Here is a 21,505-nt window from a genome sequence, read left to right as displayed (position 1 = left end):
GTCTGTAGAGCATACTCTCCTCCTCCAGGGTTCTGCCTCCTGCCCCTGCTGCGAGATCACATGGGCGAGAGATCCAATCTATCTTGGCTTCTCTCTCCAAGGCCACCCTTGTGCTTTCTTGAGGTGGCCCCCATTTCCCCTAAACATGTATCCTTATTTTGCTTAAATTAAAACCTCACCCTTAAGCCTCGTATGGTGGCGCACACTCGTAACCCAGCATTTGGGATGCTAAGACCGGAGGATCCTTGGTTTGAGGACAGCCTCAGCGACTTAGCAAGTCAGTGAGACCCTGTTTCAAAGTAAGAAATAGGGGGTGTAGCTTGGAAGTAGAATGCCCCTGGGTCCCATCCCCAGTACCACGCAAAAATGAAACAAAAAATACTTCTGCCTTTATCTCTGATTGGCAGGTGTTGAAATTCTTTTCCCCACGGAAGCCAAAAACCCACAGAAGTTATTAGGTTGTTCATGAGAGGTCTTACCTTTTTTTTTTTCTTTAACAATATATACTTTAAAAAAATTTTTAAGGTAACTGTATTTTGCGGGCAATTGTTAGAAATAATAGGGATCTTAAGCGGGGCGTGGTGGTGCACGCTTTTAATCCTGCGCTTGAGAGGCTGAGACAGGAGGATCGAAGCCAGCCTCAGCTACTTAGTGAGGCTCTCAGCAACTTAGTGAGACCCTGTCTCCAAATAAAATATATGTTTGGGAATATATCCCGGAGGTAGAAAGCCTCTGGGCTCCACCCCCAGTACCACCAAAAAAAAAAAAAAAAAAAAAAAGAAAAGAAAATGAATAGGGATCTTGTGTACCCTTTGCAAAACCTCCCATGGAATTAGTCATGACCTACACTGATGGTTAAGTCGAAAGGTTTCCCTCCGCAGACGGGTGCCTGTGTGCCATTTTACAGCGATAACCAACCCGCAACTAACTTTTAACGGTGACAGGATTCGTCTACAGGCAAAAATTCAAACCACCCGTCAGGTTCCTGGAGGTGATGCAACTGGGCCATGGAGGCCCGAGCCCCCGTCTTGCGGCTCAGGCCCCGGATGGGAGGCCCCGCCCCGCGGCTCAGGCCCCGGATGGGAGGCTCCGCCCCGCGGCTCAGGCCCCGGATGGGAGGCCCCACCCCTTCTGCCCGGCCAGCCAACCGTCGCCGAGGAGAGCCGGAGGGGGCGGTGCCCCGCCCTCCGCCGCCGCCGGTCCGAGATGGCGGACCTCCACCGCCAACTGCAGGACTACCTGACGCAGGGAAAGGCGGGCAGGCCGGCGGACGCGGAGCCGCTGCTCGCCGCGGAGCCCGCGCAGGAGCCCGCGGCCGGGCCGGCAGGGGCCTGGCTGCGCGGCGCGGGCCTGCGGTGGGCGCGGAGCCCCGCGGAGCCGGCGTGCGTGCCGGGCGTGACGCGCGCGCAGCGGCTGGCGGCGGCGGGCGGGTGCCTGCTGCTGGCCGCGCTGTGCTTCGGCCTGGCGGCGCTCCACGCGCCCGTGCTGCTGCTGCGCGCGCGCAAGTTCGCGCTGCTGTGGTCGCTGGGCTCGGCGCTGGCGCTGGCGGGCGGCGCGCTGCTGCGGGGCGGCGCGGCGTGCGGGCGCCTCCTGCGCGGCGAGGAGCGGCCGTCGCGGCCCGCGCTGCTCTACGCCGCCGCGCTGGGCGCCACGCTGTACGCGGCGCTGGGGCTGCGCAGCGCGGCGCTCACGGCGCTGGGCGCCTGCGCGCAGCTGGCCGCGCTGGGGGCCGCGCTGGCCGGGCTGCTGCCCTGCGGCGGCGCCGCGCTGCGCCTGGCGCTCGGCCGCCTGGGACGCGCCGGCCTGGCGGACGCGCTGCCCGTGTGAGCGGCGGGACCCGCGCGGCCTCCACCTCGGCGGCGCCGCCCCCGGACTGCGGAGCGGCGGCTGCGGGAAGACGAGCTGGCCTTGGATCCGGCGTCAGTCAGACGGACACCACGACTGGAGTCGTTTTTGCACTAACTTTTAGACTGCACGGAGTAAAGAGGAATGACTCTTCGAAAGATCTGCTTTCGTGGAGTTTCTCAGGCTTATCTTTTACCCAGCCACTTAAAAAACCCAGTGGTGGATGTGATTGAACTACCATAGCTTTGTTTTCGGTTGTAAAATTTGGAGATTATTTACTTTGGATACAGAAGAGTCAGATTAAACACTACTTTAACCATTGGATTTAAATATAATTAAGCCGGTTTACCTCGTGTTTATCACCCTTCTGTTAAGAGATACAAGGGAAAGACCTGTTCGACAACCTAAGCAATGGATTAGGAAGTTTTGTGCCACAGGAAGCCTGACATCCAATAAGATCCTTATAAATCCTTGAGGCCTGCAGAACTGAGCTGGAGTGTCCTGGAAGAACGGAAAATAATTCTACAGCCAGAATGTCTGTATTTGGTGGAAATCATGGGTTCCCTCCAGCTCTCATCATTCCTAAATAGTCTTGTCTACTTTTTAAAGCAGAGTTTACAGTTTTCAGGCCTGATGGTCCTAAGGCAGTAATGAGATGCTTTCCTTATGTGGTTGTTATATTTTGAGTCTCAGTACTTAAGTGTTACCTACCTTAATTTATTTCCATAAAGTATGGGTCCAGTGTTCTGGTGACTCCAGGAAAACCATAAACTAGAAGGTAAGATGTGTTTAGAATTCTAAAATTCTGTGCTGGTGTTTTGCACGCTTGGCTATCACATCTGAATTGCTTTAAGAGAGACACACACAGTAAGTGATTCAGAATCTCTGGGGGTGGGATCAGGCATTGATTTTTTTTTTAAATGCTCCCCAGATGATTCTGTGTAACCACGGTGGAGAATCCCTTTTCAGGACATTGGTTGCACAACTTGCAAATAATTGTTTCCTGGGACTAGATTCCAATGTTGCCTTGACACTGTCTCAGGCAGCAAGAGAGCATTGCTACAGCCCACCGAAGTGACCAACATCATATGTGGGTTTGCAGTTTACCAATGCCCTTAGTATTTGCCAAGAGTGTGGCCTTGTTCCCCTGGCATTAAATAGGTTACCTACCTCAGGAGGATAAAATCTGTGTTTCCAAAGAGTGACTTTTTTTTTAAACGGGAAGACTTGTGCCATTGTCTGCTCTCCCTAGTCCCTTGTTACATTTCTGTTCTGGTTCTGAATTCTTGCATGGATGAAGAGTTTAGTTATGTTGATGCTATTAAGAGCTGACGATTTTAAAAATTGTTTTCAGCCAGACACAATGGTGCATGCCTTGTAATCCCAGTGACTCAGGAGCCTGAGACAGGAGGATCCAAGTTCAAAGCCCAACCTGGACAACTTAGTGAGACCCTCTGAAACTAGAACAGGATAGGGAAGCAGCTCAGTGCCTTTCATGCACTAGGCTCTGATACTGGGGGAAAAAAAAAAAAAAAAAAAACTAGTGTTTTCAACATTTTTTTTCAAGACTTCATTTTTTTGAAAATCTACTTTTTATAAAACTCATAGCACCATATTTTGTATTTTGAAAATTGTTTTAAAATGCCATATATATTTTAGATAGTTAATACAAATATAATGTAGATTTTTATTTTCTCTAGTTACTTTCAAAATGTAACCTTTTGTCTAATTTCAAAGGTACTGTATTTAACACTCTAACATGTTAATAAAATTTTTTCCAACACGAAGGAAAGAAACCTGATTGCTAAGGTTTTGGTCTCTGGATCCCTTTTTAAAAAGCTTCTTGGAACCGGGCGTGGTGGCGCACGCTTGTAATCCCCGTGCTTCGGAGGCTGAGACAGAAGGATCTAACAGGTTCAAAGCCAGCCTCAGCTACTGAGTGAGGCCCTCAGCAACTTAGTGAGACCCTGTTTCCAAATAAAGTATAAAATAGGTCTGGAAGTTTAGCCCGGAGGTAGAAAGTCCCTGCGTTCCACCCCCAGTACCCCCCCCCAAAAAAAAAAGCTTCCTTGGTGGTGGCACACACTTGTAATCCCAGCATTTGGGAGGCTGAGACAGGAGGATTCAAGTTCCCAGACAGCCTCAGCTACTTAGTGAGGCCCTCTGCCACTCAGTGAGACCCTGTTTCAAAATAAAGAATAAAAAATAGGGCCGAGGGTGTAGCTCAGAGTCAGAATGCCCCTGAGTTTCACCTCCAGTACCGCCAAAAAAAAAAAGCTTCCTGGAATTTGAATATGATTACTCCCTTTTTATGTTGTACCAGTGAAGGGAAAGTCAGGAACACCAAGTAGCCTTGAGTGCCTCCTAGCAGTGTGTCTGTGATGTGGTATGGATACATTTTTAAATTTTGAAGTAAAATGTAAGTTATTTACTTGGAATCCTTGGGTTTCAAAACCTCTGAAGCCAGTGAGGGTAGTCAACATTTTGTCATGCCAAAAAAAAAAAACCCCTTAGCTTTTATCACTTTTCCCATTAATAATCAATCAATATACCCTTTTTGAAGCAACTGTAGAGACTTCCAGCCTATTAAAATTGCCAAGTAAACCTGTCTCCAAGACCAATCTGGCAATGTAATGTTAGGGTGGCGACAGGACGGCCTTTTTAATGAACTTATAAAAAGAAAGTACAAGCCAGCATAGCAAGGGGTATCTCCTCAAACTGAATGTTTGGCTTAAACAAACAAATATTACATTCATTTTTTATTCATTTATTTTGCAAGTCTGGGGATGGAACCCAGGGGCATTTGATCTCTGAGCTATATATACCCCCCACCCTGTTTTCTTCATTTTGATATGGTCTCACCAAGTTGCAGAGGGCCTCACTAAGTAGCTGAGGCTGTCCATGAACCGTGATCCTCTGGTCTCAGCCTCCCAAATGCTGGGATTACAAGAATGAGCCACCACACCTGGCTCTATATTTAAGACAAAGAATTTGCTGTGGATGAGAACTATACTCTGCCTTAAACACGTATTTCCACAGAGGCAGTGTGAAGGAGGAAGAGCTTATTTATCATATACAAAACTGAGAAGCTGTTGTCCATTTCTTCTCAATTTAGTGTGTGATATGACTTCATTATTGAAAGAAGATGTGCAATTAGCTCTGGCTTACATATACCAGGTTCCTTTTCTTACCAAAGCAAGACAATTCAAAAGAAAGCGATTAAAAGAAGATTCACCCAGGAGAGGCCCTAGTTGATGTGGCAGAAGATTAAGTTTTTCTTAAGAGTATAGTTTTCTACTTGCCAGATTGTGTTTGAGGCTTGGAGTTTACTTTGCACTGTTATTATTTTTTAAAAATTCCTCACTCTCCGGGAGTGGTGGTGCAGGTTTGTAATCCCAGCTCTTGGGAGGCGGAGACAGGAGGATTGCGCTTGTTCAAAGCCAGCTTTGCTGGCTTAAGAGACCCTGTTTCCAAATAAAAATATAAAATAGGTCTGGGAATAAAGCCCAGAGGTAGAAGGGTTTCCAGGAACCCCAGTACCACCAAAAAAAAATTTTTTTTCTCATTCGCCCATGGTGGCACACACTTTAATCCTCACGCTTGGGAGGTGGAGATGGGTGGATCACACAGGTTTGAAGCCAGCCCCGCTGGCTTAAGAGACCCTGTTTCAAAAAAAAAAAAAAAAAAAAAAATCCTCACTCAGCAGGGTATGGTGGCACACCCTTGCACGCTTGTAATTCCAGCATTTGGGAGGCTGAGATGGGAGGATCGTGGTTTATGGACAACCTCAGCTACTTAGGCCCTCTGCAACTTAGTGAGACCCTGTTTCAAAATACAGAATAAAAAAAAATAGGGCAGGGGGTATAGCTTGGAGATCAAATGTTTCTGGGTTCCATTCCCAGACCTGGAGGGGGGGGGGTTGAAAAAATATATATATATATATGTTCCTCACTCTAGCCAGGTGTGGTGGTACATGCTTGTAATCCCAGCATTTGGGAGTCTGAGACAGGAGTATCACGGTTCACGGACAGCCTCAGCTACTTAGTGAGGCCATTTGCAACTCAGTGAGACCTTGCTTCAAAATAAAGAATAAAAAATAAGGCTAGGGATGTAGCTTGTGGTAGAATGTCCCTGGGTTCCATCACCAGTACTGCAAAGTAAAATATTCCTCTATAATAAAAGTAGTGTGATAATGTATAGATAAGGATTCTTTGAAAAGCAAAAAGCTCACAAATGAAATAAATTTAGATGACCTAGTGGTTTCCATGAAGCCTGCTGAACATCAGCAGTGAGATGTGTTGGAACCAAGCTTCCTGAAGGCAAACACTTCACGACTCGTTTTCTGTTAATTCTTGCGTAAATCACATTCTGTATTCATACAAAAACAACTTAATGTTTCTTCTCTGACAAACTGTACATATAGAAACAGGTTTCCAACTGGACATGAACTTAAAGTAGAGGTGCTCCATGTCTTGGGGTACTAAAAAAAGGGGGGATTCCAGCTTGTATCTTCACAAACAAACAACATGGGTGTTAGGGCAACGAAGGTAGACAGGACAGAACCAGGCTGGCTACTCTGGGTAGCTGGCAGCGGTCTCTTCAGCTTGAAGACCTCGTGAGGGGCTCCTGGGATTCGGCTGTCCCAGGAGAGCTACAATGGTGCAGGCGTCCTTGTGTTTCACTTGGTAGGTCTGCAAGTTCTTAAATACTGTCCAGAGAGGCCAGAGAACCCCACTCCTACCGACCTCTCCCACCACCCCTTGAAGTGCCTCTCCTTGGTGGGCCAGAGTTCATGTTGCTCCCTCTACCCCAGTTACTGCTACTCCTGCCCCCTCGAGAAGGGGTGCCACTGCCTGGAGGGCCCCCAAAAGGCTCATCTCTGTGGTATCCGTCGTGGTGGTCTCCATCCAAGGAGCTGGAACGCCCAGATTTTGGCACTCTCTGGGAAGGTCCTGGGCCCCCTCGGCCTGAAATGAAACAATGATTTTTTGTATTACAGATTGTTTGCTGATAACTTGCCTCTGTCCCTTCCTGACAACCATCTCATTCCATCCTGGCGTGAAGCTGTGGTCCTCAGTATCACTACACCCCAGGCTGTGTGACAGATGGACACAGGAACAAGAGATAAGCATGGAGCACTCTGGGGAAACCCACTTCACACTGGCCATGTCCCCAAAGTGCTCTCCTGTGCCACCAGGGTTATTGTGAGAGAAGTTTGCAAAAGCAATGACACTGCAAGCAATTAAGATACACAAACTGCTGCTGCTAGGAAGGATGAGGGCTCCAGCTAGGATCGGCACTGACCGTCAAACAAGTTGTACTTTGACTTCCTTTTACAGTTTAGTGAAATAAAATATTTCTTGAAATTTATAAAGAAAGAAAACCCACTAGTTCTCAAAATTCTTTCTCCCAGAAATGACTTAACTTGTTGCAGATTTGGACACACAAATATTAAGGATCACTAATATTTTCTTTTAAAAATCTTTTCTCATGAAATGACAAAAATTGGTCACATCTTTCATAATGTATTCTTTACAAATGCCAACTTTATTTTGTCTTAACCCATCTATCAGGGACAAAGGTAGAAGTCTGTAATGGAAGGGCTGCTTGGGATCCGTAGCAGTTATCTTGCCAGCAGTCCCAAACCTCAGTACATTTGCCACTGCCCAGCTCAGCCAGAGGCCAGGCTTATAGTGAGCATTTGGACTGCCAATCCTGGCTAAACGTTAGTGGCACCGTTAGCCTTGTGGAACACATCTTGCAGACTATGTCTGCAAAGTCTTGTGGCTTTGGGCAAAAGCAGTGATCCTTTGGGGCCCAAAATGAAAAAAAGCAACACTGACCCTGGGAGAGGACAGCTCAAAGACTTCAAGTAGCCATCATTGGAGGCCATGACTGCCTACAGTCTTGGAGTATCCAAGAAGCAATCCTGGCAGAGTACTAAAGCTAGTGAACAAAGAGCTAGAGTGGGAAGCACTGGAGAAACAGGGCTTCTCCACAGCAGCTGGACACGGCAGGGCTGAGCTTGCAGTCACCACCTGTCAGCTCCACCTAGCTCTAGCGTGGAAAACGGGCTGTAGGTGCACACGTAGCAGGCACAGAGGAAGCCTCCCCACGTCCCTATGGCTTCTGGCACTGTCAGCACAGGCGTCTCCTTACCTTTGCCTCCTCGGTCCTCAGAAGGGCCCCCGGGAGCCTCCATCTCCCTGTGCTCGGAAGTGCCTGGCCCATCATGCCAGGGGCGCTTTCGGGGAGGCAGCGATGCCATGTCCATGCCTTGGAGAGAAGAAGAGCGCTCTCTGCTGGCTGGAGAATGACCGTCATGCGGGGGGTGATCAGGGCGGGGAGTTTCACGAAAATGTTCATGACCTGGCCCTAAAATAAGAACCATGGATCCTGAGACCAAGGATGTGATACTGTTGTTACAATAAAGTCCAGTGCAACCCAAATCAGATGGTAATGATACCACTGACAACACAGAGGAACCTGAGAACCACTGTTCCTTTATGCAAGAAACATCTGCTTACCAGGCCAGGTGCAAGCCACACCATGAAGGCGTAAGAAAGGCCAAGATTAGAAATTGCCATGGCTCCTAGAGTAAGCAGAGGCAGGTATGGTGCAGAAAAGTGATTCTCTGACATTTTAGTCTTAGGACATCTTTACAACCTTAGGAGTTATCTAGGACCCCAGAGACATTTCACTGATGAAGACCAAGAAAATGTGTGTGTGTGTGTGTGTGTGTGTGTGTGTGTGTTAGTTACTGGAAACTGAACCCAGAGTCATCCTACTTCTGAACTACACCCCTAGACCAATTTTGTTTATTTGGAAACAGGATCTCACTAAGTTACTGAACACCTTGATAAACTGCTGAGATTGTCCTCAAACCTGTAATCCCCGTCTCACCCTCCCAAGTAATGAGATTACTAGCATGCACCACCACCCCGGCTTAGAAAAATTTTGTTCATAAAACTTTATTCTAAGCCAGGTAGAGTGGCGCATGCTTGTAATCCCAGTACTTGAGAGGCTGAGACAGGAGGATCGAGGTTCACGGCCAGCCTCAGCTACTCAGTGAGGCCCTCCACAACTTAGTGCCTCAAAATAAAGAATAAAAAAAAATTGGGCTGGGGTGTAGCTTAGAGGCAGAATGCCTCTGGGTTCAATCCCTAGCACCACACATACATCATATATTTATGTATATATATTCAAAAAAAGAATATATATATATATATATATATATATATTCTTCAAAAACAAGACAAATCCAGTAAAAAGAGCAGTACTGTTTTATACTTCAGACAACCTCTTTTCCTACCTGGCTTAAAAGAAAAAAGATGGCTTCTTCTACTGCCTTCAGTATTCCATCTACTGAGGTAATACATATGCCAGAGGACAGGAAGGCAGCCTGGCCTCCGTGGTGAACAGAAAGAAAGATAGGAAAAGACAGGACAGCCACTCGACAAGCATTTCTCCTTACCCGGCTCTCGGTTTCCATCCCAGGACTCTGGCTTCCGTCCTCCTTCAAAGCGAGGGAACTCATCGGGGGTGGGGAGTAAGCCCTTCCTTCCTCCTAAACAGGGGAGCAAACAACACTGTGCTCACAGACTGTCCAGCTGTGCTCGCAGCCGCCTGTCCCTCCAGCCTGGGCGTCCTCGGCACTGCTCACCTCGTGGGGCACCCCGACCCCGACCTCTGAGATCGCGTGCCCGGGCCGCTTCATCAGAAGTATCAAAACTCTCCTCTGGACCGAAGTCTTCAGGCCCAGGGAAGCCATCCCTCCCTCTGGGGGGTGCACGGCCCTCATGCCTTGGGGGGGCCCCTCTTCTGAAGCTGTAAAGAGAAAGTAACATGGGATACTTCCTGGGATGTCCTGCAGCTCCAAGCATGACAGGAGACACTAGGACATCATGTTAATGGAAAGAACAAGAGGTAACTACATTGGTTAAAGTATGCATTGTGTGATCCTAATATCAGAAGCCAAGCCAGATGTGATGGTGCATATTTGTAATTCCAGTACTTGGGAGGCTGAGACAGGAGGATTGCAGGTTTGCAGTTAAACTCAGCTACTTAGTGAGGCCCTCCACAACTCAGTGAGACCCTGTTCCAAAATCAAGAATAAAAAATAGAGCTGGGCATGGTGGCGCATGCTTATAGTCCCAGCACTCAGGAGGCTGAGATCAGAGGATTATGGTTTCCAGCCAGCCTCAGCTATTTAGTAAAGCCCTTCACAACTTAATGAGACACTGTTTCAAAATAAAGAAAAAAAATTGGGCAGGGGGTGTAGCATGGAGGTCAAAAGACCTGGGTTCCATCCCCAGACCTGAAAAAAAAAAAAAAAAGAGCTGGGGAGCCAGGCATGATGGCACTTGGGAGACTGAGAAAGGAGGATTGGACAGGTTTGAAGCCAGCCTCAACCACTTAGTGAGGCTCTCAGCAACTTAGTGAGACCCTGTGTCCAAATAAAATATAGAAGAGACCTGGTAGTGTAGCCCAGAGGTAAAAAGTCCCTGGGTTCTATTCCCAGTAACACACACACACACACACACACACACACACACACACACACACACACACACGAACTGGGGGGTGTAGCTTGGAGGTAGAATGGCCCTGGGTTCCATCCTTGGTAACTCCCACCCCAACACACACGCCAAAATAGCCAGAAGGCAATGTACCAGAACCCATTCTTGGGTGCTTCGAGTTGCTCCTAGACTTTTAGAATAGTAAGAATGGGGAGCATTTTTTAGTGCTCTGTCATATCAAGTACTCGCCAGGTATTCTCGGGTCTCATTCTTCCTTATAACCACCATCAGCTCTTTTTCTCTGACAAGATACTGAGGCCAAAAGAGAAGTCACTCATTTAGAGACACACAGAGAGGAAGGGTTTGGGATTAGAATTCAGCCAGTCTTCACGCTTAGCCCATTTTTTTTTATCGCTCATTATCACATACATTTTTTTTTCTTTTTTTTTCTTGCAGTATGGGGGATGGAACCCAGGAGCATTCTACCTTCAAGCTACACCTCCAGCCATATTTTTTATTCTTTACTTGAAACAGGGTCTCACTGACTGCAAAGGGCCTCACTAAGTAGCTGAGGCCTTCTGTGAACTACGATCCTCCTGTCTCAGTCTCCCGAATGCTGGTATTACAAGCATATGACACCACACCCAGCTAATTTCCTTCTTTTTGAGTCAGGATCTTGCTTTGTTGCCTGAGGTAGTGTCCCCTGAGCTCAAAAGATCCTCCTGTCCCAGCCTCTGAAGCAGCTGGGACTATTGTTCCTACTGATCCACTACATTTTTATGAACATTTATTATATTTTGGGAGGGAGGAGGGCTGGTGATGGAACCTCGGAACCACACCCCAGCCATTTTTAATATTTTAAAACAGGGCATTGTTCAGTTGCTGAGGGTCTCACTAAGCTGCTAAGGCTGGCCTTGAACCCACGATCCTATCTCAGCCTCCCAAGTACTGAGATTACAGGAGTACACCACCACCACCCAGAGCACGTTTATTATATATTAATATATATGCATATATATATCGAGACAAGAGATAATATTACATAATAAGGAAAAAGGTGCAGGTGCAGATTTTATCACCAACTGTCCTGGACTTGTTTTGGGGCCTGTGCTCTGTAGCTGCCCAGCCACAGGCTGCCCCATTGCCACTGCACAGCTGAATGGCACGCAAGAGACACCAGATCTACAGGAAAGCACACGTACTGGCGGTGTGGCAACCTGGTGCCCTGGCTGGTAGACAGCTTCCCCCTTACTCCCAGGAATCTTCACACCAGCGTACGAGGCTGACTGGGAGTCCTGCTGGGCAGAGGTTACAGGGAAGCCTGTGGGGAAGCAGAAAAGTGGCCTGCAAGCAGAATAATGAGCAGAGCCACCCAGAGAGGACATGAGCACTGCAGGAGGCCTGGCAGGGCGCCAGCGCAGGCCAGTCCTCACACATGGAGGTCGGCCTCCCGGCACAGCCTCCTCTCCACCCATCTCCTCTGCTCCTCAGTCCCAGACAGTCTTTTACTCCAACTTTTTACATTTGAAGTTTTCACACTAACAGAAAAGTTGAAAGAACAGGGCAGTGAACACCATGGATCCCTCTCTGCCATCCATCAGTCCTGAACTTTTTGCTACCTATGCTTTATCTTCTATCTGCCTGTTTGCAAATACATCTGTTAGTTGCCAATGTGGTGCTTCATCCCTAAACACTCCAGTATGTTTCTCCTATCACTCTCAGAAATAAGAGGATGATATTATTATTATATTTTTATTATTATTATTGGTGGTACTGGGGGCCCAGGTGCTTTCTACCTCTGGGCTATATACGTCCAGACCTATGTTTTTAAATATTTTATTTGGAAACAGGGTCTCACTAAGTTGCTGAGAGCCTCACTTAAGTAGATGAGGCTGGCTTCGAACCTGTTATCCTGTCTCAGCTTCCCAAGTGCAGGGATTACAAGTGTGCGCCATCACGCCCAGCTAAGAGGATATTATTTAACATATGGTCCAACTGTTATTTCTTAAGTGTCCCCAAAGTGTCCTCCTGAGTTGGCTGTTTCTCAAGAGAAGTCAGCCATGACTATATGCTGTTATCTAGTGGTAATGGCTCTTTGCTTGCCCTCTGTCTATAACAGAGTCCCCTACTAGATCTTGTTTTTAATGACTGGGGTGTTTATAAAGGGCCTGTCCAGGTGTGTGGGGGGGTATTGTTGTTTTTGTTTTGTTTTTGTTTTTAGTACTGGGGATGGAACCCAAGGGCATATTAACTCTGAGCTACACCCCTAGCCCTATTTTTTATTCTTTATTTTGAAACAGGATCTCACTGAGTTACAAAGGGCCTCACTAAGTAGTAGCTGAGGCTGGCCGTGAACTGTGATCCTGCTGTCTCGGCCTCCCAAATGCTGGGATTACAAGCGTGCGCCACCACTCCCGGCTTTGTCCAGGTGTTTTATAGATCACCCCACAATCTGAACCTGATTGCTTCCTCATGATTAGACCAGGGTAGACACTTTTGGCAAAAACTGCTTAAACCTTCCCAGGATGCCTGTCTGTCTCCTTGCTGATGATGGTGAAAGTATCATGACAACCAAATTTTGCTGCTGCAAAGGTACATTTTCTCCTTTACAACTGATAAGCAACCTGTGGGGCGATTCTGCTTCCTCAGTCTTTTTTCCAGATGCCTCTGCACACACTGCCAGCTCAGTTATGGTACTGCCTGGGAACTCCCTCACTCCATCACTCCTCTGACAGTTGCCACTGGGCATCTGCTCATAGCCTCCTCTTCTGCTCCAGCTCTCCTTTAATAAGCTTCCTGGTCAGTAGGTACCTTGACTGAATTATGCTCCCAAAGCAAGCTGGGCATGCTGAGGAAACTGGCTGAGCTAAGAGCCAGGGTTAGAGTAAAGGAGTAGTGGGCGGGCCACAAATCTCAGTAAGGTACACTCTTCTGTGTCCAGGTGTCGCCACATCGCTGCCATACTTATAAAGGAATACAGAGGAATTCTGTGTGTGTGTGTGTGTGTGTGTGTGTGTGTGTGTGTGTGTTACTGATAGAGAGGAATTCTGACTCCTCTATGTCAACTTTTACGTGTGTGTGTGTGTGTGTTATGGGGTATAGAACCCAGGGGACATTCTACCTCTCAGCAACACCACCAGCCCTATTTTTTTTTTTTTTTTTATTCTTTATCTTGAAACAGGGTCTCACTGAGTTGCAGAGACCTCACTAAGTAGTTGAGGCTGTTTGCAAACTGTGATCCTCTTGTCTCAGACTTCCAAATGCTTGGATTACAAGCGTGTGCCACCAAGCCTGGCTGCTCTTTTACTTTTTTAAGAGTCTAAGTTACTACACGTTGGCTTTGAACCTGTGATCCTCATGTCTCAACTCCCAAATACTGGGATTAAAGGCATGTACCTCTGTGCTCAGCTTAATCTTCTTTATTAGAAAATATTTCCAGAGCCGGGCGTGGTGGCGCACGCTTGTAATCCCTGCGCTTGGGAGGCGGAGACAGGAGGATCACGCTGGTTCGGAGCCAGCCGCGCTGGCTTAAGAGACCCTGTTTCCAAATGAAAATATAAAAATAGGTCTGGGAGTGTAGCCCGGGCATAGAAGGGCTTCCAGGAACCCCAGTACCACCAAAAAAAAGAAAAAAGAAAAGAAAAAGAAAATATTTCCAGATATAAATTAAAGCACAGGTTCTCAAACTTATTTGACATACCACCCCTTTTTCAGAACTCAGGAACATTTTATATTAGAGCAAAATCCCCAGCCTTCTTATTTTGAAACAGGGTCTCACTAAGTTGATAAGGGCCTTAATAAACTGAGGCTGGCCTAGAACTTGTGATCCTCCTATTTAAGCCTCCTAAGTACTGAAACTACAGGTGTGCATAACAATGCCTGGCTTTTTTTATTAATTCACCCAAACAGCTGCTTTCCTTAGATGCTGCTATTTTACCACTCCTGGCCATATTATCAGCACCCCTCCTTTTTTTTTTTTTTGTGGTAATGAAGATAGAACCCATGGGCATTCTACCTCTGAGCTATACCCCCAGCCCTATTTTTTTTTCTTATTCTTTGTTTTGAAACAGGGTCTCACTGAGTTGCAAAGGTCCTCACTAAGTAGCTGAGGCTGTCCTCGAACCGTGATCCTCCTGTCTCAGCCTCCTAAATGCTAGGATTACAAGCGAGTGCCACCACACCAGCCCTTCTTTTCTAACACATCCCCACATAGTGGAATGGCCAACACGTAGCTCTATTGCCTATTAGCAAAGTCGTGACAAAGATGATGAAAAGACAAGGGAGGGAGAAAGGCTGAGAAGCCACTGAGATAGCCAGGGCAAGAGTGCTGGCCGCTCACACCTGTGATACTCCAAGTGTTACCCTGGTTCATCTCTGATCCTGTGTCTACAGGAGGCCACAGTAACACCTAGATCACGGATCCCTTGACAAAACAAAATGATAGTACCTGGCACAGAGTAAACAATTATCTTCACTGATAAGAGTTTTACTGCAGATTACCCTAATTCCCCCTTTTTCCTGTGTCCTATTCCATTTATTTATTTATTTATTTATTTATTTATTTATTTATTTTGGTAGTAGTGGAGATTGAACCCAGGAGTATTCTACCTCTGAGCTATACCCCCAGCCCTTTTTCTTTTTTATTTTGAAACAGTATCTCACGGAGTGGCCAAGGCTATCCTTGAACCTGCGATCTGCCTGTCTCAGCCTCCCTAGTACTGAAATTACAGGTATGTGCCACCATGCCTGGCTTCTTCTATGCCTTTTATGCCCCAATCAAGGTGAGAGTTCAAACCTGCTCTAAGTTTAACAGACAGATAATTTTTCAGTTTGTTTATATCTTTAGGCAATTACACATGAATTATGTCTATTTCATAATCCCTTTGTATTTCCTTTTTTTTGGTGGTGGTACTGGGAGTGGAACCCAGAGGCTTTCTACCTCCGGGCTATACTCCCAGACCTATTTTATATTTTATTTGGAAACAGGGTCTCACTAAGTTACTGAGAGCCTAAGTAGCTGAGGCTGGCTTCGAACCTGTGCGATCCTCCTGTCTCAGCCTCCCAAGCGGGGGGTTTACAAGCATGTGCCACCACGCCCAGCTTTGTATTTCCAATGTAGGCTCATATTTCATCTAACCAGGATTAACCTGGGTGTGTGTGTTACTGGAGATTGAACCCAGAGGTAATCTACCACTGAGCTACAAACCCAGCCCATTTTACTTATTTATTTTTATTTTATTTTATTTTTTTGGTGGCACTGGAAGTAGAACCCAGAGGCTTTCTACCTCTGGACTATACTTCCAGACCTGTTTTATGTTTTATTTGGAAACAGGGTCTCACTAAGTTGCTGAGAGTTTCACTTAGTAGCTGAGGATGGCTTTGAACCTGTGTGATCCTCCTGTCTCAGCCTCCCAAGCACAGGGATTACAAGTGCGCGCCACCACGCCCAGCTTTATTTATTTATTGAAAAAGTCTTGCTAAAGTGCTGAGACTAGCCTCAAACCTGTGATCCTCCTATCTCAGCCTCCTAACTACTGGCATTACAGACATATATCAACATGCTTGGTTTAAAGATGAAATTTTAAAATCAGATTAAATACACTCTTATAATACACTAATCCTTCTACCTATTTAAGTAACCAAAATGAAAACAGAAGAAAAACAATTTCTCAGAGCTAGGGGTGTAGCTCAGTGGTAGAATGCTTGCCTAGCATGCACAATCCCCAGGACCACAAACAAAACAAAACAAAAACAGATTTCAAAACTAGAAACAAAAAGAACTACATGAGCTAGGCAAAGCAGTGAAAGCTTGTAATCCCAGTACTTGGAAGGCTAAGACAAGATGATCACAAGTTTGCAGCCAGCCTCAGCAACTTGTGAGGCCCTCTGCAACTTAGTGAGACCCTATTTCAAAATAAAGAATAAAATAGAGCTGGAGGTAAAATGCCCCTGGGTTCAATTCCCAGTATCATGAAGAAAAAAAAAAAAAAAAAAAAACCCTACAGAGGGCAGGCCAGTAATCAATGCATTACTTCACCCCAGGAGAAAGAAAAGAGACCTCCATAGAGAGAACGGCTTAAGTGCCCCAAGAAAAACGTAGTGAACCTGCGCGGTACATGCCTCACCTTTCTTCTCTGCGCCCTCGAAACCGTGGGTCCTCAGGGTCCCGAGGGAATCGTTCGTCGCCAGGTCTGCGGCCTTCCCATGCCCCCGGAGGGCCTCGGGCCCCACCCCGGCCATCTCCCTCGCTGAATTCCCTGTGATCAGGAGGAAACGGAGGCCCGGGGCCCCCTCGCCTCCACTTCTCCTCCTGTGGTAAGGGTCCTCCTCGTCCCTCAAATTCACGTAACCGATGGCCAAAGCGCTTGTCAGGGTGGAAGTCATCTGCCCTGCTGAAGTCCTCTGGGAAGTCGGGATGAGGGCCCCGCCTGTCAGGGGGACCCCTGCAGTCCTGCCCGCCCCGGAAAGGCCCTCTCTCAGGCCCATGTTCCGGGCCACTGCTTTGCTCATGCCGCCTCTCTGACATCGGGCCTAGGTGATGGTTTGGAGGACCGCGGGAGTCACCTGAAGGAAACAAAGCTGACAGTTACTATGGCTTCCAGGATGCCTCCCACAGTTCTGCTGTGAATGACTCCACATCTCCACGCACTCAGGCACTCAGGAGGCTTTCGCTGCTGGGCTCTCACACACCAGGAGGACCAATGTCCCTGAGGTGCCACATAATGAAAAGGAAACAGGCTTTGGGGTGCAGACATCAGTGCCATCACTCCTAGCTAAGTTACCTGGCCTAACACAAACGATGAATGCCAAACGCAATCAGCAGTGCTCATATACTAGTATACACTAGGGAACACCCGAGTGTCCTCCACGGCTGATGAGGATGGGCTGACTTTCCCTGCCCCAATTCTTTTTTTTTTTTTAAATTGGCGCATCGTAGTCATACACCTTTTAGTCATACATCTTAATGGGGTACAAGGTGGTAGAGGCATACATGCACACACCACTCACATGGCTCTTCCCTACTTACCTCCTCCCTCCTTCTCATGTTTGGCTTACTGATTGACTCTCTGCCCCACTTCTTTCCTCGATTTCATTTGGGCCACTAGCTCCACACCTCTGCTCCTACAAAGGCTGCAGGTCTGCACACCTACCGCCCAGGAGGCCTCTGTGTTAGCCCATGGCTCATTTAACCTGATTCCTTAGCTCACACTAGGGATCTTGACATATTCCAGTGTGAGGCACCTGAAACCATGAGCCCCAAGAATAACTGCTTGATCACCAAAGCCCTGCTGTGCTTTAGCTTCCAGGTTCGCAAAAACACCTTCTCTGCCCTATTCTAGCAATGATGGTTTTTCATCCACAATATTATCACCTTTTGTTGCAAGCAAAGTTTGGAATCCCATTAAATATTTTTTTAAGCTGGGTGTGGTGGCACACGCTTCTAATCCCAGCATTTGGGAGGCTGAGGCCGGAGGATTGTGGTTAGCGGACAGCCTCAGCTACTTAGTGAGGCTCTCCGCAACTCAGTGAGACCCTGTTCCAAAATAAAGAATAAAAAATTGGGGAGGGGGAGGTCAAATGCCTCTGTGTTCCATCCCCAGACCCGAAAAAAAAAAATGTTTTGATTATTTTGGTGGTACTGAGGTGAACCCAGAGACATTCTGCCTCCAAGATACACCCCCAGCCCTATTTTATTTTTCATATTTAAAACAGGGTCTCTCTAGGTCGCTGAGAGTCTTACTAGTTTGCTGAAGGTGGGTCTTGAACCCGCAATCCTCCTGTCTCAGTCTCTCAAGTACTGGCCTTCAACACTATGTCCAGCTTTATCTCCCTCCCTTTAATTTCTGCTCATTCCTCTTGGACATTTCAATTCTTCTTTGCTATTTGATAGAAATAAAAGCTTCAAACTTTCAGTATAAAAGCACACCACAGCAGCTTTCTTATGAGCTCCCTCTACCACATTTGCCTCTGCAGACTCCTAACTGTGCTGAGGGAAAACCCTTCTGAGCTGTGCTGTGTCTGATCACTGTGCAACCATCCTGGACCCATGCCCCTAAGGGACACAGAGCACTCAATCCTCAGTGTGTTCTTGCAGTTCTTCTCTGACTCCATGTTGTTTGAACTTAGTGTAACCCCAGATGTGCCCTCCCTCTGACCCGAGGAAGCCTGACAGATCCCATTTGGACTTACCAATCAATAACAACCCTCCTGTTACTTGTAACTGTTTAAAAGCACCCTGCTCTTCCAAGGAAAGTAACCCACCATTACAAATGAGAAGAGTCGTTCCTGGTGGTGCCCAGTTGTAATCCCAGCGCTTGGGAGCCTGAGACAGGAGGACTGCACAGGTTCGAAGTTAGCCTCAGCTATTTGGTGAGGCTCTCAGCAACTTAGTAAGACCTCGTTTCTAAATAAAGTATAAAATAGGCCTGGGAGTGTAGCCCCAGAGGTAGAAAAGCCCCTGGGTTCCACCCCCAGTACCACAAAAAAAAAAAAAAAGAGAGAGAGAGAGAGAAGGGGTTGGCCACCGGTGATAGGGGAGCAGAGGTAATTAATGCAGTAGGGATGATAGGGTCACTTTCTCAGCTCTCTCTTCTCTCTTTAGTCCTTAGTGAGGGTAGGGAGGGAGAGAGAAATGAGAATGAAAACAGGGGAGAGCAAGGAGGAGAGGACAACAGGTAGAGACAGACACAGGGTAGGGAAAAGATACAGCTCTCAGCTGGGTGTGGTGGCGCATGCTTGTAATCCCAGCATTTGGGAGGCCGAGACAGGAGGATCGTGGTTTGCAGACAGCCTCAGCTACTTAGGCCCTTTACAAATCAGTGAGACCCTGTTTTAAAATAAGGAATAAAAAATAGGGCTGGGGTATAGCTCAGAAGTAGAATGCTCCTGGGTTCTATCCCCAGTACCAAAAAAAAAAAAAGAGAGAGAGAGACAACTCTCAGTTTGTGGAGCACGGTGCCTTGGTGGCCAAGGACACTGCTTTCTCAGGACTCCAGTGCTTTAGGAAGGCTCTTGGTGTTCCTTTCTCTCCCAGCAAGCCACCTCTCTTCTATGTATCCTCTGCTACCACGTGCATTCAATGGGACAGAAATGACAGCTCTTTAATTCCTTGATCTTACCCTTTCCTACCTCTGGTATCTAATGTAAATTTATGACTTAGCTTCAAGTTCCTTAACTCTGAGGGCTGTAAATGATGCTGACACTAAGACTCTTCTTGATCTGATAGAGTGGGCAAGAAACCTAACATGTGCCACACAGTGCTGAGGGCTTAGCCAATTAAAAGTCAAAGAGTAGAGCCAGGCAAGGCGGTACATGCCTGTAATCCCAGTACTTGGGAGGCTGACACAGGAAGATTGCAAATTCCAGGCCAGCCTCAGCAAATTAGTGAGGTTCTATTTCAAAAAATAAAATAGGGCTGGGGCCATTGCTCAGAGGTAGAATGCCCCTGAGTTCAATCCCCAATACCATAAAAAAAATAAAATAAAATAAAGGGGGAGAGAGGGAGGAGGGGGGAGGGAGGGAGCACAATCTGGATACTGTGGAGCACAATCTCCACAGTATCCAAATGAGCTGATTTGAGAATCCCCCCAGGAACATATGCTGGATGTGACTGCTCCCCTTGTCCACACTCCCTTAGCTTCTGCCATCCCCAAACTCCCACAGGACTCTGCGAGGCAGGACGACACAACATGTCAGCCCAACAGGGGCCACTCGCACCCTACGTGGCTGTCTTTCAACTCTCGAGATTAACTCTTCATTAGCCCCCCGCCTAAATGCTGGAAATTCTCATGTCTTCACTTTTCACGATTTTCACATGAGCACCATACATCCATATGCTGCTTTCTTCTTTCTAAAGCGTGCAGAATAGCATAAGAGGCTAAAGGATTCACTGTATAACGATCTGGAAGGATATGGGGGTGATAAAAAACACACTGCTAAAATTCTACCTTTTTAGCCTGTCCAAAACACACACACACACACACACACACACACACACACACACACACACACGGGATTACACTAAATTCAAGCAACTTGGGGTCAGAAGCTGCAAAGGCCGGGCGTGGTGGCTCACGCTTGTAATCCCAGTGCTTGGGAGGCTGAGACAGAAGGATCACACAGGTTCGAAGCCAGCCTCAGCTACTTAGTGAGGCTCTCAGCAACTTAGTGAGACCCTGTTCCCAAATAAATATAAAATAGGTCTGGGAGTGTAATGTAGCCTGGAGGTAGAAAAGCCCCTGGGTTCTACTCCCAGTACCACACACACAGACACAGACACAGACACAAAAATTTAAAAAAAAAAAAAAAGCTACAAAAAAAATTACGTATGTATATAGAAACCGAGCTCTTGAGGAGGGTGGAACGTGTGCTTGTATGCAATGGGCTCAGGACCCACTTCCACTGCAGCTGACCAAACACAAGCACTCCTGCTGGGGCTCATCTTGTGCTGTCGCCACCAGCATCTGGTGTTGAGAAGCTTATTTCCTGTGGTTAGCATCACTGCCTAAGTAAACACATCAAAAAAAAACATGAAAGCTGGGCGTGGTGGCGCACGCTTGTAATCCCAGCATTCAGGAGGATGAGACTGGATGATCGTGGTTTGTGGACAGCCTCAGCTACTTAGTGAGGCCCTCTGCAACTCAGTGAGACCTGGTTTCAAAATAAAGAATAAAAAACAGGGCAGGGGATGTAGCACGGAGGTCAAATGCCCCTGGGTTCCATTCCCAGACCTGCAAAAAAAAAGAGCCGGACGTGGTGGCGCACAATTATAATCCCAGTACTTGAGAGGCTGATACAGGAGGATTGCAGGTTCAAGGCCAGCCTCAGCTAGTTAGTGAGGGCCTCCACAACTTAGTTTCAAAATAAAGAATAAAAAATAAGGCTGGGGATGTAGCTTGAAGGTAGAATGGCCCTGGGTTAAAACCAAACCAAAACAAAACAAAAAAACATGAGCCAAGTTTTGTGGCACACACCTGTAATCCCAGAACTTGAGAGGCTGAGACAAGAGGATGGCAGGTTGGAGGAGAGTCTTATCAACTCAGCTACACTCTCAGCAACCTAGCAAGATCCTGTTTCAAAACAAAAAACAAAAAAGGGCCAAGGGTAGACTGTATTGGGTTCAATCCACAGTACCACAAAAA

The 21,505-nt window shown here is 47.1% G+C and overlaps 2 protein-coding genes across 5 annotated transcripts in view; one reads left to right on the top strand and one right to left on the bottom strand.

Moving 5' to 3' along the window:
• Positions 1 to 1,206: 1,206 nt before the first annotated feature.
• SFT2D3 (SFT2 domain containing 3) lies at positions 1,207 to 1,827 on the top strand (the record flags this gene model as incomplete). Its single annotated transcript, XM_080689255.1, has 1 exon — positions 1,207 to 1,827. One exon carries the CDS (start codon positions 1,207 to 1,209, stop codon positions 1,825 to 1,827), a length of 621 nt encoding a protein of 206 aa, XP_080545381.1.
• Positions 1,828 to 6,325: 4,498 nt separating this feature from the next.
• The window catches only part of WDR33 (WD repeat domain 33), a gene marked incomplete at both ends in the record, with an annotated part of 93,061 nt that continues 77,881 nt past the window's right edge, over positions 6,326 to 21,505 (bottom strand). For 2 of the 4 annotated variants that reach the window (XM_080690207.1, XM_080690209.1), the window contains 5 exons: positions 6,583 to 6,812; positions 8,005 to 8,220; positions 9,320 to 9,412; positions 9,509 to 9,672; positions 16,490 to 16,928. In XM_080690207.1, coding sequence (XP_080546333.1) covers positions 6,583 to 6,812; positions 8,005 to 8,220; positions 9,320 to 9,412; positions 9,509 to 9,672; positions 16,490 to 16,928 — 1,142 coding nt within the window. Of the gene's footprint in view, positions 6,483 to 6,582; positions 6,813 to 8,004; positions 8,221 to 9,319; positions 9,413 to 9,508; positions 9,673 to 16,489; positions 16,929 to 21,505 lie in introns of those variants that run through there. The other 2 variants (XM_080690208.1, XM_080690210.1) reach the window with 2 other exon arrangements.

The sequence above is a fragment of the Muscardinus avellanarius genome (assembly GCF_963383645.1).
Source record: "Muscardinus avellanarius genome assembly, chromosome: 2".
Taxonomy (NCBI): domain Eukaryota; kingdom Metazoa; phylum Chordata; class Mammalia; order Rodentia; family Gliridae; genus Muscardinus; species Muscardinus avellanarius.
Note: the sequence above shows the minus strand (reverse complement) of the source record. Positions and strands in the feature narration are given on the sequence as shown.